The 18,996-nt window shown below is 37.2% G+C and overlaps 1 protein-coding gene across 1 annotated transcript; it reads left to right on the forward strand.

Annotated features, from left to right (window-relative positions):
• The first annotated feature begins 14,418 nt into the window (after positions 1 to 14,418).
• LOC110746739 (TMV resistance protein N-like) lies at positions 14,419 to 18,221 on the forward strand. The gene is made up of 4 exons (XM_021946976.2): positions 14,419 to 14,951; positions 15,257 to 16,379; positions 16,817 to 17,104; positions 17,259 to 18,221. The coding sequence occupies exons 1-4, from the start codon at positions 14,419 to 14,421 to the stop codon at positions 18,219 to 18,221; spliced, it is 2,907 nt and encodes a 968-aa protein (XP_021802668.2).
• The last annotated feature ends 775 nt before the right edge of the window (positions 18,222 to 18,996 follow it).

Raw genomic sequence — 18,996 nt, forward strand, 5'->3', positions numbered from 1 at the left:
ACTTGGTGTAGGAAGGCCAGAGGTTTCAAAACTTATCCAATGGGGCTCAAATTTGGATATGTTATAGTAGACACCCATTGGAACAACTTCTATGAAGAAAGTATTCCCATCGGAGCAGTAGAAGTATGCGTTTTGGGCCTTGCAATTTGGCTGCCGAACAGAGACTGGAATTGACTTCATTTCATTTATGCTTTACATGCATGCACATGCTTTCTCTTTAATAGCTCCATTATGTACCAACTTGCTCCTTTAGAATTTCACTGCTGGAATGCCTCCCCACTTCACTCATTATGTTGGATCCAAAGTCAGTTGCAGCATGGGTGAGGCACATGGCTTAAAGGAGGAGACAAGGCTCAAAGCTGGCAGCTGCAAATCCTCCTGAGCATGGTTCAGTGTTGGACGGGCTAAGGACTCCAGACATGTTCAATTGGGCTGAAATTTGGATATGTTATAGTACACACCCAATGGAACAATTTTCATGAAGATCTTCACCTCATCCGAGCCCCACAGCATTCTGATCCAAGGCCAAGAAGTTGACCTACGAAACTGGGCTGGAAATGGGCTGTAGCCAAAATTAGTTTGTCTTTAAGCTCATATTCCTCATATGCCAATCAGCCCTTAACATGCATGGATTGCATCATTTCCTATCCAAAGTCGTCATTGTTACCTAAATGTCAATTAACTGAAAGATAAACACAAAAAGGATTAAAAGCACAAGTTTAACTCAAAAACATAACCAAATCATAAGCTAGAAGGGTACAAAATGATATACAATTATGAACCGATCAAGTGTGAGTGTCCTGCTTGCTTTCATTGAACTGTGGATTTAACTGGCCTGTCAAAACTGATTTTAACCGTACCATCTAAATAAGGCTGAATATAATCTAAATCATTTAAACTACGTTGGATTGGCTTAGGGGGCCATTCTGTGGTTAAAAACCAATCTTTAGGTAAACTAACATCTGACCATCTAATCATTTGAGGAACTTTGATATTTGCACAAGACGTATGACTTTGAATTAAAAGTGTTTGGTTCTTCGGGCTTTTGCTTAAGGCCTGGAAATTCATATTAGTACCTGTGACTTTATAATAAATTCTATAAATTAAAGCTAAAGGCTGGGTACCTGGTAAAACATTATAACCATGAGTTTTAATATTTAAAGTTAAAACTTTTAAAATATGAGGATCACTAAGGCTTACTGTAAAATCTGGATAACAATCAAAATGAACTGGACCATGGCATAGACTTGACTCAATAATTCCTAAGACTCCTTCTTGGTAATCATTAAATCTGGCATCTCTTAGACTTAATAAAATTGCGGCTTTTAAACCTAATTTAGTTAAGGGCTTAACTGCAACTTGAACTAGACCTATATGTAAAAAATTATTACCTTCTTTTCTATGGTTTTTAATTGCATCTAAATTAAGTAACTGACCTGTTTCATGTTCTTTTCCTAAGGCATAGACTTGTTCTACTGTTTTAACATGCGTAGTAGTCTTGAATGCATTGATTGACCATTTTTGCTTATAAATTTCTTTGCTAGAGACTTTGGGAATATTCCAATCATTACAATGTAATTCTGAACTAGAAGACTCAAATTCTAATTGTTCTTCATTAATTATATCTGGTACTTGGCTTAGACTGGTACTTGAACTAGAAGAATTAATTGAATTGGTTCTAAATAAACGACTCATTTTGCTTACGTGGAAAATTTAAATTAACTAAATTAGAAAGACTCTTACATGACTTCCAAAATAGAAAGACTCTTGGGTAACTCCTAAGATTGACTCTAAGGTACCTAAGAACCTATGGGTTTTCTCTCTCTCACCTTCTCGTGCCTAACCGCTCATGCCTCTACTTGGGACTTACTGTTTGGTAAAAGGGTCTCACCTTACGGACTTTTGAGAGATAGAACCTAAGGAACTAGATAACTAAGAATAGGCTTAGAAGAAACTTTGGAGGCTTACTAAAATAAAAGAAACTTGGGAGACTTGCTAACTCAGAAAGCTTAAATCAGCCACTTGGGCGATATGAGTAGCAGACTTAGACTCAACTCTTTCAAGTCTTATGGCTCTGATACCAGAAGGGGACTAGAACCTATAATCTAGAAGAACTAGATTAAAAAGGATTTTTAACTAGTTAGAAATGGAAGCTTGACCTTAAGAGAGTTGGTTTGTATATTTAATAATTGGAAGACTAATAATTTGAAGACTTTGAAGACATGGAAGAAGAAACTTTGGCTTAGAGTTGGACGGAAGACTTAGAGTTGGATTTGGCTTATGTGTATTTAAAGACTTGAAGACTTTGCATGTGTATGAAAACTTTGCATGTGTATTTAATGGAGTGAAGACTTGGAAGAAGAAGGGAACTAGTTAGCTACGGAAGATGATAGAGAGGATGACTAAATAATTGACTTGGTAGATGACTTGGGCAACTAACAAATAAAAAATAGAGAAATAATGAATAAAATAAATTATTGAATGGATGCAAATTGAAACTAATAAATTAATCATAAACTCAAAAGAAAATTAACGTAGGTGAATAAGTTATACAAATAAAAAATTATGAGAGCACTGAATTTAATTAAAATGAGAATATAAATTAATGAAAATAATTGAATTAACATAAATTAGAATTTGAAGGACTATGAAATAAACACAGGAAATAATATTAATTGAAAATATTATTAACTGTGGAAGCTTTGAAAACAAAGTAAGAACTTACAGAAATCTTAGTTCAATGAAAGCAAGCAGGACACTCACACTCCACTCTCACTTACAACTATGGTAGTCGCTGTTGTAAAAATGGCTCACATTTAGTATGCAAGTGAAGGAGTGAGCGACCGGTCGCAAGGTTTGGGCGACCGGTCGTTTTTCCACAGATTCGAAGTCTGGAGAAATCGCAAGAAGCGACCGGTCGCAAGGTATCCGCGACCGGTCGCAAGGTATCCAAAATGTATCAGCGACCGGTCGCAAGGTATCCGCGACCGGTCGCCAGACGTGCTGTGCTGTTTTTTCCTACGCGTTTTCAAGTCCTCCTTGGTGTACTACCACTTTCTATCGACTTGCAAGGATTTTTCTGATCACTTCTGAGGTAATAAGAGGTGGCAAGCAGCTGGAAAGTTGGGGAGAACACTTTGGCAAATTGATGACTTGCTTCAATGAGTGAATTCTCTCTTGGTTCAAGAGATTGATGGCAGCTATAGCAGCCATTGATCACTTGCTTTGTGAGCTGCCATAACAGGTGTCTAAAGTTGGATAACTAAAGCAAGAACGTGCATAACTTAATGATACCTTATCTTGGAGTCCAAAGGCTTATATAAGAGAGAAGAGGAAGCAAGAGAATGTTAATAAGTTGTTAAGTGCATAAGTGGTTAATCTCAAAGTTGTCAAGTAGCTGGGAGCTATTGTGTGCAAAGGGAGGTTATCTCACCAAGGGAGAACGTGAGAGAGAGCAATCAGTTCAAGTTAGAGCTGAGTTGTAGTCTTAAGTGTCTAGACACCAAAGGGGGAAAACACCAAGGGTTGTGAGAGTGTTCACAAGGGTATCAAAGTGTTGAGCAAGGGGTGTGAGAGAAAAGAGAGCTTAGAGAGAGAATAGAGTTCTAAGGGGGTTTTCTGTGTAAAACCAAAGTTGTAATTTATTCTTTCATGAAGTGAATTTCTCAAGGGGATCACCAAGAGGATGTAGGCATTTGCTGAACCTCTAAAATACTTGTGTCACTTTGTGCTTGGTTAGTTTCTCAAGTGTGTGTATGTGATTCATCCATTCATTGTGTGTGTCACTAAGTCCATCAACAACAAGATCCTTAGGGGAGTGTAGAGTTGAGTTAGTCTTAATTCTCAACAAGTGGTATCAGAGCTGTGTTGGAGCAGCAAGTTGCTAGTGTGTTGAAGATGGCAAGTGACAAGGAAGCTGAAGTTGAAAGTAGCTCTATGCAGAGGCTGCCACAATCTGTCAGCATGAAGGTGGAGTTAAAGCCCTTCATAGGGAAGGAGAACTTCACCTTGTGGCAAAGAAGGATGAAGTCAGCCCTTACACAACAAAATCTCTGTGTTGTCTTGGGAGGCAAGGAGAAGAAGCCTGCAACCATGACAGATGCGGAGTGGGGTGTGCTAGACGAGTTGGCTAGAGGAGCCATCGAAAACTATCTCACAGATGAGGTGCTCATCAACGTGATGAAGGACACAGCGCAGCAAACATGGGAGAAGCTCGAAGAGATGTTTGCAGGGAAGTCGCTGTCCAACAAGCTCTTCCTCAAGGAAGAACTCCTAAATCTTCGGATGGAGGAAGAAGGTAATCTAATGGAGCATTTGAGCAGCTTCAATAGATGTGATGCTGACTTGCAAAGAATGGAAGTGTTGTATAATACGGAGGATAAGGCACTCATGTTTCTTACATCCTTGCCTCTGTCTTATAAGCATTTCCGAACGACGCTTATGTTCGGAAAGAGTACCTTGAAGTTTGAGGACGTGGTGCAAGATGTGATGACGCACCACAGGATGTCTCAACGTTCGGAGGAGAACTCTCAAGATGCTGGATTGATCGCATGGAGCCGTTCAAGCAAGCGTGGAAGCAAGGGTAGCAAAGGGTGGAATGCTAAGTCCAAGGACAATGAAGGGTGCTTCGAGTGTGGATCTACTGATCATTGGAGGCAAGATTGTCCAGTATGGAAGGAGAAGCTGAACAAGATGAAGAAAGCCAAAGGTTCAGTCAACGTGTGTGATGAGGACACATATGATGAACTCTTGACGGTTACGGAGGAGAGTAACGGGGAAGTCATGGCTAGCTCTTCGGGTAAGGGTTCAAGTTCTACTTCAAGTTGGATTTTGTGATTCCGGGTGCTCATATCATGTGTGTGCAAATAAGTTGATGTTTGACACATATGAGGAAAGGAAGTCATAGCAAGTTCTTCTTGCATGCAAGTTCATCATCAAGGGTGCTTGATTTCAAAGGTGCAGAAAGTGAAGTCAAGACAAGGGATGAGGAGGAGAATGTTGTTGAAGGGAAACTTCTTGCCAAGGTGGTCATGGAGGAGTCTCCATTTGAGGTGGAGCTTGACATAAGGGCTGAAGAAGGAGGGCAACAACAACAACTCACAAAGTGGTTCTACTTGAGGTGGAGCCATCATCAAGTGCAAGGTCCGGGCCCAAGGAATCCATCAAACCATCCCTAGGTTTTGGATGGATGGACCAAGAAGTTCCAGCCACGTTTCGGAGTGCTGAAGGGAGCATGAAGCGGGAAAGTTGGAGAGGTGCATAGATGAAAAGAAAGGTGTTCTTAAATCCAAGAGCAAGGAGTGCTAAGTGGGGATTTAGTGAACAAAGGTTTGGTATGTGGTTTGCATATCAAAGGAAGTCCATGATTCAAGGTTCCAAGGAGGCAAGGAGCAACGAATTTGGCATGGGGGAACTCTTTTCTGCACAAGAGGTCCAGGTTACTCAAGTCTAGGCTTGAGAGGAGCACCTTCCACCAAAGGTGCATTGAGGCAAGAGGTGTATTGCCATGGTGGAGTTCTTGGAAATTACTAGAACGATTTCTAAGAGATTGAAGAGGTTCTAGAGGTCAACAATGGTTCACGGGGTGATTAAATGGTTCGCCAAGGTGGAGATTGTTGTAAAAATGGCTCACATTTAGTATGCAAGTGAAGGAGTGAGCGACCGGTCGCAAGGTTTGGGCGACCGGTCGTTTTTCCACAGATTCGAAGTCTGGAGAAATCGCAAGAAGCGACCGGTCGCAAGGTATCCGCGACCGGTCGCAAGGTATCCAAAATGTATCAGCGACCGGTCGCAAGGTATCCGCGACCGGTCGCCAGACGTGCTGTGCTGTTTTTTCCTACGCGTTTTCAAGTCCTCCTTGGTGTACTACCACTTTCTATCGACTTGCAAGGATTTTTCTGATCACTTCTGAGGTAATAAGAGGTGGCAAGCAGCTGGAAAGTTGGGGAGAACACTTTGGCAAATTGATGACTTGCTTCAATGAGTGAATTCTCTCTTGGTTCAAGAGATTGATGGCAGCTATAGCAGCCATTGATCACTTGCTTTGTGAGCTGCCATAACAGGTGTCTAAAGTTGGATAACTAAAGCAAGAACGTGCATAACTTAATGATACCTTATCTTGGAGTCCAAAGGCTTATATAAGAGAGAAGAGGAAGCAAGAGAATGTTAATAAGTTGTTAAGTGCATAAGTGGTTAATCTCAAAGTTGTCAAGTAGCTGGGAGCTATTGTGTGCAAAGGGAGGTTATCTCACCAAGGGAGAACGTGAGAGAGAGCAATCAGTTCAAGTTAGAGCTGAGTTGTAGTCTTAAGTGTCTAGACACCAAAGGGGGAAAACACCAAGGGTTGTGAGAGTGTTCACAAGGGTATCAAAGTGTTGAGCAAGGGGTGTGAGAGAAAAGAGAGCTTAGAGAGAGAATAGAGTTCTAAGGGGGTTTTCTGTGTAAAACCAAAGTTGTAACTTATTCTTTCATGAAGTGAATTTCTCAAGGGGATCACCAAGAGGATGTAGGCATTTGCTGAACCTCTAAAATACTTGTGTCACTTTGTGCTTGGTTAGTTTCTCAAGTGTGTGTATGTGATTCATCCATTCATTGTGTGTGTCACTAAGTCCATCAACAACAAGATCCTTAGGGGAGTGTAGAGTTGAGTTTCGTGCTCAATTCACAACAGTCGCCTCAGGTCTACAAACTCTGAGAGAACTTTGAAAACTGAAAGAAGCTTACAATGCTTACTAAACAAAGCTTGCCGAAAACTGAAATGAAAACTTCTAACTTATAGCCTTGGCTTACAAGAGAAGACAAAATAACTTTTGAACTAACTTTGACTTTAACTTAAGTGAAAAACATTTAACTTAAACTTTGTCGGGGCATCTTTGAATTGAAAGGCATTCTCTGAAAAGGCTACTTTGAATTGAAGGGCATGGGCATCTTTGAATTGAAAGGCATGGGCATCTTTGAAAATCTTTAACTTGTCAGGGCATCTTTGAATTGAAGGGCATATCTTTGCTTTAACTCTGGAGAAACAGAAAGGCATCTACTTTCACATGGGTGAAAGGACTTTAACTCTGCTTTCGGCTACTTTAACTTTGGCAGAGGCATCTTTGACTTGGAAGGCTTCAATCTTCAGAGAGATCATATGGATCTTGACTGTCGGGCACATAATCGGACCATCTAGGCTTAGGCTTCTGACTAAATTGTTGACTGGGCATCTGGCTTGAAGAAGATTCAGACTTTGGACTGGCATTGTCTTCATCTTCATCCTTCATTTGAGAAACTTGAGCAAGGAGTTGCTCTGCTAATTCTGTTAATTCTTTCTTAGATTTCCCTTTGAGGGAGGCATTTGAACTGCTTGGAGAGGCTTCTCTGGCTTGAGCGACTGGCATCTGGATAGGTGGATAACTTGCATGGACTTGATTAATAATATTATTTAGAATGACTTTGTCCCGCCATTTGACTACATAATGACGGCATAGAAATCTGGTGTCCCAATTAATCTGATAGCTCCATTTTAGAATCCATGGAATCTTATATTTGGCAAAGAAATGAAGAAGCATAGGGAAGAATTTCTCCTGCTTAGTTAGTTGGTGCTTCTGACAAAAATAATTAAATGTGGGGCGTAGACCTTCTGGAAGGATTTCCCAACAGGAACCATTAATGTTCCACCATTGGAGAAACCAGTAAGGAAAATAAGGCTTGAATTTGGCATCGAAGTTCATGAACCATGAATGACTGAAGTCTTCAAATTGATGAAAGAAAATTGTATACCATGCATCAATGTAGTCTCCATAATTATAAGTAAGGCCTGATTGAAGTGGCTTTTGATCATAGGCATTTTTACTCCAGTGTTCTGGCTTAATGACTTGGCGTATATAAATGGAATGGAAAATAGTGGCTTCTGTTTGTTTGTCCTTGATGGGCTTAATGTCTGCTGATTGGGTTTCATAAAGAATGTCCCTATAAAACTTCAAAGACTTAGAAGGATGACTTGGAAAATAATGCATGTTGGGAGGAAAGAACTTCTTAGCTATTTTAACTGGGTCATTCAAATCTTCTAGATAAGGTTCAACAATAAAAATATGAGAATTGCTTTTTGGATGATATTTAGACCTTTGGGCTTGGCTTTGACTTGGGTTGTGACACTGGGAAGGCATAGGGGCATGAACAATAAAAGGATCATACTGGGAAACTAAAGCTGTCTGATAATTAGGGCGTAGAGAAGGCTGGCTTAAAGGGCTAAAACTATTCCTAACTGGAATTGGCATATAACCTGGAAAAGGCACAAGTTGGGCATTGGCTTCTTGTTTGACTGGCATAGGCATTAGGGTAGCTGGAAGGACTCTGGCTTGGCTTGGGCCTGGGCTTGGTTGGCTTGTCTGACTGTATTGCATTTTTTGCTTGTCTTTTTCTTTGCTTGACATGGCTCTGCCTGTTTATCCTGTAGAAATTCTCTTGTAAGAAAATCAGGGATACTGTTTTCACTACCTCTCAAATATTCTAACTGAAAATCAAAAACACTCAGAATTGCTTGCCATCGTGCAAAAATCTGCTTACTAGCTATATTTTTAACATCTTTTTCTAAAACATGTTTTGCAGACTTACAATCAACACGAACTAAAAACTTTTGATTTAATAAATCATCTTGAAATTTGCTTATGCATAATACAATAGATAAAATTTCTTTTTTAATAGTACTATAATTAACTTGGGCTTGACTCCAGGCTCCGGAATGAAAACGAACAATTTGTTCAGGAGACTCAGGGCTTATTCTTTGTTTTAAAATACCACCATAACCTGTTTCAGAGGCATCTGTTTCAACAATTTTAAAAGCATGAATTGAGGGAATACCTAGGCATGGAAGAGATTTGACATGAATCTTAATTTGCTTAACTATTTCTGTATGGCTTGGAGTCCAGGCAGGAGGATTGCTCTGGAGACGATCAAACAGGGGCTTACATAATTTTCTTAGATTTTGATAAAAATCAGAAACATAATTTAAAGATCCTAAAAACCTTTGAAGTTGACTTTTTTCTAGAATTTGGTCTGGAAACTTATCAGCAAACTGGATGACTCGATTGATTGGGCTTATCTGACTTTGGCTTATGTTGAAACCTAAAAACCTGACATTGACCTGAAATAACTTGATTTTCTTGGCTGAAACAACTAAACCATTAGTTTTGACTATCTGAAGAAATTTATGTAGATGCTTCCAATGTTGCTCAATTGACTCAGAGAAAATAAGAACATCGTCTATATATACTATGGAAAAATGACTGTAAGCATTAAAGATTTCATTCATAATATTCTGGAATTCACTAGGGGCATTTTTTAATCCAAAAGGCATAACATTCCATTCATAATGACCAAAAGGGGTAACAAATGCAGTCTTATATCTATCTGATTCTTTAATTTGAATTTGCCAAAAACCGCTTTTCATATCAAATTTACTAAAGATAACGGCTTTTCCTAATCTATTAACTAAATCTCTTTTATTAGGGATTGGGTACCTAATCCATTCTAAAACTGAATTAAGAGGCTTATAATTTATAACTAGTCGTGGGGCTCCTCTTTCTAACTCGGCATTTTTCTGAACATAAAAAGCTGGACAAGACCATGGTGACTTACTTTTCCTAACTATTCCTTTGTTAACTAAATCCGTGACTTCGGCTTTGCATAATTCCATTAACTCTTGGCTCATTTGAATTGGACGGGCTTTGGTAGGAATATTCTTTTCACTAAATGACTTGACATAAGGTAAAGAAACGACATGTTGCTTACGGTGCCAAAAGGCATTGGGCATATCAGAACAAACTTCATTTTTTAACTTATCTTCAAATTTACTAATCTGTAATTGAAGCGACTTGTCGGCTAACTGTTGTTCTACCCTTTTAAACTTAATTTCTTCTTTAAGAAAATTAACTTGCTTATTTTTACTATGAATTAACTTAACTGACTTAGAAATAGCTGACTTCTGTAATGACTTAAGACTATGTAATTCTGGCTTAGTTAAAAATTCAAATTTAACTTTTTCTCCTAATTGGCTTGAAGTGACTCCATCATATTCTACCTGAAAGGGGTAAAGTAAAGAGATAAAGGGTAAACCTAAAATGACTTCATCCGTGATATTCTGGATCAGGACAAAGGATGTCTTAAAGCATATTTTATTTTGGCATACATGGGCTTTTGGTAATTCATATTTTAACTTAAGGGCTTTTCCGGACGCTGTGCCTAGAACTTCTTTAGATTTCCTATAAAACTGGGTTGGAATTAGACCTTCCTGAATACAATTTAAATCGGCTCCTGAATCAAATAAAGCAATTGTATTTAATTCAAATTCATTAATAAAAATACTGACTCTGGAATACCATTTCCTAAAATTAATTTGCTTAATTAAATTAATGGCTTTTTCTTCCTTATCAGACAACTCAGGTTCTGACTCAGAACTAGACTTACCAAATGGATTACTAGTTTCTGCTTTGGATTCTAATAAATTAATTAAATCCTGTTTAATTGCATAATTCTCAGTTTCTAACCTTTGGCTTATTTGTTTTAACTCTAAAATTTCTTTTTTAACTAGTTTAACCTCTAACTGAAGATCCTGGAGGGTGACTTCCTTCTTTCTATTAAATCTTTCTAAAGTGGCATTAAGACTTATCTTAGGAGGCATAGGGGAACTAGACTCTTCTTGACTTATGATTTTTCTAAGTTTCTTTAGGTATTCAGACTTTAACTCTGGATCCTGAACTTTACTAATTAAATCAATTAATAATTCTTCTTGTTCCTCTTGCTTAGTTAAAACACAAATTGATTTATTTAAAATTCTACAACATTTATCCTTGCATCCTAATTGAACTTTTGGCTCACTAGACTGGGAACTATCTGAACTGTAGGTATGTGAACTGTTTGTAGGCATAGGATCTGACTCAGTATTGGCTAACTCTAAGACTTTAATTAACTTAGCTTCTTCCTCGGATGCTAACTTTAATTGTTTAATTGCCTCTTTAACTTTGCACTCATTAGCATAATGACCTTGCTTTTTGCATTTGTAACATCTAACTTTGCTTTTATTTGTGCTTTTCTTAAAGTAATTCTTCTTACTTTGTCGGGGGTTTTTCCTAAAACCTTTTGAATAACCTTTTGACCATCTGTTTTTCCTAGGGGTAAACTTTCTTTTACTATAAAACTTATCATTATCACTGAAAGAATTTCTTTTGCGAGAATAATGGCGTCTTTTACTAAAGCGTCTATCATGGCCTCTTTTGACTTGTCTAGACGGCGGGACCGGTGCTAGACCATATTGCTCACAAAAATTACCTAATTCATACTTAGCATTTTTACTATCGGCTTGGATTGATTTTCCTATTTTTAAATCTACACACATTTTCATACCGACTTGATTAATTGTACTGATTATATTACCGTAAGTTAACTCATCATAATTAATTTGACCTGATTCATTGCTTAGGACTGTTCTAATTTTATGGGCAAATAAATTGGGGAGACCATTAATAAACTTTTCTTTCCAAAAGGCTTGATTACTGTCATCTCTAAGCATGACTCTAGAAATAAAAACATCTTTATACCATCTAAAATCGCTTAGCTTAGGGCATCTTAAATTACTTAACTGATCATGAATTCTAGCTGTTGTACTACTGGGCGTACCTATGAAATGCTCAATTATGGTATATAAAAGGACGTTGACTCCGTCTTCTATGCTTGTTCCTACTCTTTCATCTAAAATAGGGTAATTATTTTCATCTGTTTTAAAGGCATGAATTATTGTAAGCTTGGCGGCTTCTGTGAGATGTTTATCCCACCAGAAACGAAGTGTTCCTGTAAAACCTGTTTCTAAAAGGGAAACTATTTCTGACTGTCTTAACTGATGATTAGTGGCATAACTATTGGCTACCATAGACATATGTTGTAACTTATTAAGTATTTCCTGTTCGGATAAACCATCTATATTCCATTCATAAAGCTTATCGGAAGACACTGAAAATTGGCTTTGGGTTCTTTCTTCAAACTGGACATCTGGAGGCATAGGCTTAGGATACCAATTCTTGGTAAGACTTGTAGGATTAACTTTGCCTGTTAAACGACTGACTTTAAGACTCTGGGCATCTTGGTTAACTTGGAGATTGCTAAAGGCTTTTTCTATTTTAGAAATATTACTAGTTTCAGACTCTAGACTTTGGCTTGATTCTAAAGACATAATTGACTCACTATCGGAATTGACATCAAAACTTAAAACTTTAATTGAAGTTTCTTCATCTTTACCTTTGTCTTTATCCTTGTTTGGCTTAGGTTTAACTGGGGTTAATTCCTGAAACATTTCCTCTATTTTACGCATTGTTGGACTGACTTTAAGTGCAGACTCAGGCTTTAGGTTAAAGTGAATTAAAGGCTTTTCTTTCTTTGGTTTAAGGGCAACTTCCTGTGGAATTAACTTATCAACTTTTGTTTCTATCTTATCTAATTGTTTACCTATTACTATTAGGCTTGTGTTGGCATAATTATTTTGTTCTATGACCTTTTTGACTGGTTCATCTTTTGACTCAGCAACTTTGTATGGACTTGCAATAATTTTGGCATTCCTATGATTAATTACTATGGTTTCAACTGGGGGGTGCGTACTGACGACTTTGGAGGCATCGGCTTTTTCCCATTTTTCCTGGGTTAGAGTAACTAACTTTTGACTTAGATATTTGGCTTCTACAAAATCAAGATAAGGTGACTCGGACCTAGTGGCTTTGAGATATTCTTTCCACTCATTGAAAATTTCTTTTCTTTGAGCTTGGGGGAAAAAATCATGATACTTGGCTTTTCTTTCGGCATTTTCAGGGGCTTGGAAATGGGCATCTAATTTTGACCAATGAATTTTAAATGGCTTATTAAGGACTCTTAATTGGGCATCACAATTATAAACATCAAAAGTAGAATCTTGGGCATCTGACCTAGTAGGTGACGTAGGCTGTATTGGCTCAGGAGGAGCAGTAGGGGCTTTGTAGCTTGGTTGAACTACTTGCTTGGCCTTTCTTAATTCATTAATTTTAAAATCTATTAAAGCTTTGTCGGCTTCTAAATCTCTTTCTGTAATTGAAGATGACTCTGCGGATGAATGTCTAGCAGGAAACTTAAACGATATATATATACACATACATGTATATACATGTATATATATTATAAAATACATATATATATATATATATATATATATATATATTATATTATAAAATACATATATATATATGTATGTATTATACCTATGTATATATGTATATTATATATATACATACATTATACACATATATATATATGTATTTTATAATATATATATATATATATACATGTATATATATATTATAAAATACATATATATATTATATTATGTATATATATGTATTTTATAATATATATATATACATGTAAAATACATATATACATGTATATATGTATATTACAATATATATAATACATATATAATGTATATGTGTATATATGTGTGTATATGTATATTATAATACATACATGGGTATAATATATACACATATATGTATATATATACGTATATATATATATATATATATATATATATATATATATATATATATATATATATATGTATTATAATATATAATATATAATATATATTACATATATACATGTATGCTATTATTATAATATTAATATGTATATGGGTATATGGGTATATTATAATAATAATATACATGTATATATGTATATGTATATTTTATATATATATATATATTATATGTATATATGTGTATGTATATATATACACATATATGTACATATATACATATATTATATATTTATGTGTATATACATGTATATATGTATATTATAGTATATGTGTAAGTAAGTTTAATAATAATAATATATGTTATTAATTTTACAATATAATATATGCATTTATACATTGGTGAGCATTGGGACTAGCTAATCCTCCCCTTCCACATGGAATTAGTAGTCCCCTCCTAAGGAGGTGTTTTTGGTGGGCCCGGTATTAGCAATCCCATCTAAAACTAGGATTAGATAAAACAAACATGGTACTAAATTTAGTCCAAGCCAGTCCAAGCCAATCCCGTGTACCAAACGAGTCTAAGTTTAAGTTTTTTTTTTAACACTTCAATCGAAACGACGTCGTTTCATTACAATAAACCTAAAAAAAAATAACACGCGAGTCGTCTTCCTCGCAGAGCCGCAGCCAATTTGCAGAGTCTCAAGATCTGTCACGCCTTGGTCCGCCTCGCTCCGCCTTGCAACGCCTCCTTACGCCTTCCCAGCGCTAAACGTGCAACTCGCGAAATAGCCGACCGCCTCGGGCGATTTCCTGCCGCCTCGCTCCGACGCGCGCGAAGGCATGCCTTTGAAAACACTGATCTGAACCAGTATCAATTAATGGATGCCAGGAAAGCCCATAAAGCCTCCTCTTCATCCTCACCATCCTCCTCCTCATCAAAACGTTGGAAGTACCAAGTGTTCTTGAGCTTCAGAGGTGAAGACACACGCAAGGGCTTCACAGGCCACCTCCACGCCGCATTAGCTGATACCGGAATCAGTGTTTTTCTTGACGACAACCAGCTAGAAAAAGCGGAGTTTATAAAAACCCAACTGGAGCAGGCAATCGACGAGTCCATGATCTCCATAATTGTCTTCTCCAAGAGTTATGCCGATTCCAGTTGGTGTCTTGACGAGCTGGTGAAGATCATGGAGTGTAGAGAAAGATTGGGGCAACAGGTTATTCCATTGTTCTACAATGTTGATCCCTCAGATGTCCGGAAACAGACTGGTAGTTTTGCACAAGCATTTGAGAAACATGAAGCGGGCATCTGTGAAGGTAAACATGAGAAAGAAAAGGTACAGCGGTGGAGAAATGCTCTCACTCAAGCTGCAGATTTGTGTGGGGAAGATCTTAAAAATTTTGACAGTGGGTAATTACTAATTTCTTGTTCCTTGGATTATCATCTCCTTATAAAATGTTCTGTCCTTTTTGTTTTTGTTTTTGTTTTTCCAACTATGTTTTAACTATGCATTCTTTCTTTTTGACTTTGAACTTTGGTGTTTGTTTGTTTGGTTTGGTTTTAACTATGCATTCTTTCTTACTTGATAATGTAAGATCCATTTAACATTTGATGTTAAATCCCAATCTTAATTGTTAAGTTAGGGATTCAATTTAACCTTGTAGTTTGTTCCACATCGAATGATTCGTAGTTCTGCTTCTTTGTTTAATTGCCAGGCATGAAGCAAAGTTTATCAAGAAAATTCTTGGGGAGGTTAATAAGCAGTTGTACAGCAAATACCAATTAGACATCGAACACCTTGTTGGAATTACTTCTCGGGTGAACAATGTTGTTCGCATGATTGATATTGAAAATTCAGGTTCTAAGGATGTTGTTCGCATGATTGGTATTTGGGGGATGGGCGGCATTGGGAAAACAACGCTTGCCAAAGCCATTTATAACAAATTTGAAGGTAGCTTTGAAGGTAGGAGTTTCCTTGCAAATGTGAGGGAAGTAATTGCAAACCAACCCATTACTGGTGTGGTTGGTTTGCAAGAAAAACTTCTAAATGATATCTTGAAAAGCAAGGACCCCATAAAGGTTGATTCTGTTGATGTAGGGATCACTGTGATACAAGAAAGACTTCACTGTAAAAGAGCACTTGTCATAATTGACGATGTAGATGAAGTACAGAAGCTAAAAGCAATAGCTAGAAAACGTGATTGGTTTGGTCCTGGAAGTAGAATTATTATAACAACAAGAGATAAACATTTGCTAGAGCAAATTGGAGTGGATGGCACATATATGGCTGAAGAAATGGATGAAAAAGAAGCTCTAGAGCTCTTTAGTTGGCATGCCTTCGAAAGTGGTTATCCTAATCAAGAATATCTTGACCTCTCAAAACGTGTATTTCGTTACTGTCGAGGCTTGCCACTAGCACTTCGAGTTGTTGGGTCTTTTCTGATTAAAAGATCCATAGCGGAATGGGAAAGCCATTTGGAGAAATTGGAAAGAAGTCCTGATGGAGATATTCAAAAAATACTCAGAATAAGCTTTGACGGGCTACCTGATCATACAAAGAGAGAGATATTCCTTGATATATCTTGTTTCTTTATAGGAATGGACAAGGACTATGTAACACAAATATTAGACGGATGTGGCTTTTCTGCAACGATAGGAATCAGTGTCCTCATTGAACGGTGCCTTGTAACTGTTAGTGAGGGAAACGAGCTGATGATGCATGATTTGCTTCAAGACATGGGAAGAGAGATCATTCGTGAAAATGCCCGCGGTCACCCTGAAAAATTTAGTAGATTGTGGAAACGTGAAGACGTAACAAATGTATTGAGCGATGAATCTGTAAGTACTGTCCCAGTAAAATGCATCATGCAAGAGAAGCACATGTATCCTGTGTCTATAATAAATTAAAATGTCCTTGTCTATTTCTTTTTTGTTTTGTTTTGTTTAGTTCAAGCTATAGTCTAAACCAAAGTAAAAGAGGGGGTTCTCACACATCCACACTACCAAGGTGCCATATGAATTTGAACCTGAGACCTTAGTCTGCAAGTTTAGATCATTTTTCACTTCGCTAGACTCCGTTGCCATTTCTTATATTATATCCTTTAAGATCAAAGCTCAATTAGTCATAACCAACAAAAAATATGTGCTTTGATTGCAAAGACAAACTCTAGGGCATAACATGGTCCAATACTATTAATTATACCTTTTGGTTAATACATACACGGATTTTTCATGTTTGTAAATCATTTTTCTAACTTGGTATCTTTTCTTAACAGGGAACTGAAGAAATTGAAGGAGTTGCTCTAGATTTGGATCTAAATTTGGATCTAGATTTGACTAGATTCAGTGCACAAGCATTTACCAACATGAAAAAACTGAGGTTACTCGACCTCAGCAATGGAGAGCTCACTGGAGAGTTCAAAGATTTTCCCAAAAATTTAATGTGGTTGAGCTGGCATTATTTTCCTTTAGAGTCCATGCCAGATGACTTTCCTATGCAACCAAAACTAGTTGCTTTAGACCTGCAGTGGAGCAAACTCAAAATAGTTTGGAAGGATTGCAAGGTATAATAATCTCAACCTAGTTGTTGTTGGTTCTTTCCTTCTGGTTCTATACATATATTATACTTCACCTTCTCTTCATTTTGGTTTAATTTCTGTATCAGAGACCTTCCTTTTGGATTTTAATTTCCATTCTAATTTTGTTTTTGTGTAACAGTTGCATCAGAATTTGAAAATCCTTAATCTCAGTTATTCTTATGAGCTAACAAAATCACCAGACTTTTCAAAACTCCCAAATCTCGAGGAATTGATATTGGAAGACTGTGAGAGTTTGTCTGAGGTTCACTCATCCATTGGGGATCTTGGAAGACTTTCTTTGGTAAATCTTGAATACTGCAGAATGCTAAGGGATCTCCCGCTGAATTTCTATAAATCCAAGTCTATTGAAACTCTTCTGCTCAATGGTTGTACAAGTTTTGAAAAGTTGGCTGATGGCTTAGGGGACATGGTATCATTGACAACTCTGAAAGCGGATGAGACAGCCATAAGACAAATACCATCTTCCATAATAAAATTGAAGAAACTGAAAGTTGTATCTTTATGTTATGTGGAAGGGTCGCCATCAACAAATCTTTTGCCTCCTTCGTTGCAAAGTTTAAGCTCTTTAAGAGAATTAGCTCTTGCATGCTGGAGTTTAACTGATGATGCATTCCCCAAGGATCTCAGTAGCCTAATTTCCTTAGTACATTTATATCTTGACGGCAATGACTTTTGCAGCCTACCAAGCCTCAGTCGTCTTTCAAAGCTTCATGATTTGTCTTTAAATAAGTGCAAAAATCTTCGTGCAATCCCAGATTTACCAACAAATTTGGAAGTCTTACGAGCAGATGGCTGCATTGCATTGGAAAAAATGCCAGATTTTTCAGAAATGTCAAATATAAGAGAATTGTATCTAAGAGATTTGGGCAAAATCACTGAGATTCCAGGCCTGGATAAGTCGTTAAACTCCATGACAATGATTCATATGGGAAATTGCACTAATCTCACTGCCGATTTTAGGAAGAACATCCGACAGGTCAATCCTTCTCTCTCTCTCTCTCTCTCTCTCTCTCTCTCTCTCTCTCTCATACATCTTTCTCTTTCAATCACATACAACGCACATGTACACATGCATGCATAACAATGTATTCTTATAGAAATTTGGCTCTACATGGTATAGGGATGGACTTCTTGCGGATATGGTGGCATTTTTCTCAGTGGAAATGATATTCCTGATTGGTTCCATTATGTCCATGATGATGATATTGTGTATTTCGCGGTGCCTCAAAGTGTTGGTCGTAATTTGAAAGGGATAACTTTGTCCTTCGTTTTCTCTTCAGGCTTCAGCGGTTATCGTATTAGCATTAAAAACTTGACCGAGGGTACTGAGTTTGATGCCAGGATCATGCCCTACAATCTAAGTTATGGTAATGGTTATCTTTGGCAGGGACAGTTATCAAATGACGAGCTCAAATTGCAAGACGGTGATAAAGTCTTGATTGAAATAATAACCGAATATGATTTGAAGGAGGTGAAGGTGGAGGTGAAGAAAACAGGTGTTAGTTTGGTATGGGACAAATTTATGAACGAAAATATGATTGATTACCATCTTTGTGCGTATGAACGACGCCCATATCAGGTCAATGATGATGACATCATTCATGTTGAAGATGATCATGACATGACAAAATCACCAGACTTTTCAAAATTCCCAAATCTTGAAAAGTTGATATTGAAAGGTTGTAAGCGCTTGTATAAGGTTCACTTATCCATCGGGCATCTTGAAAGACTTTCTTTGGTAAATCTTGAAGGCTGCGAAATGCTAAGGGATCTCCCACTGAATTTCTATAAATCCAAGTCTATTGAAACTCTTATACTGAATGGTTGTTGGAGATTTCGAAACTTGGCTGATGGCT

Source organism: Prunus avium, chromosome 7, assembly GCF_965620075.1.
Source record: "Prunus avium chromosome 7, drPruAviu1.hap1.1, whole genome shotgun sequence".
Classification (NCBI taxonomy): Eukaryota; Viridiplantae; Streptophyta; class Magnoliopsida; order Rosales; family Rosaceae; genus Prunus; species Prunus avium.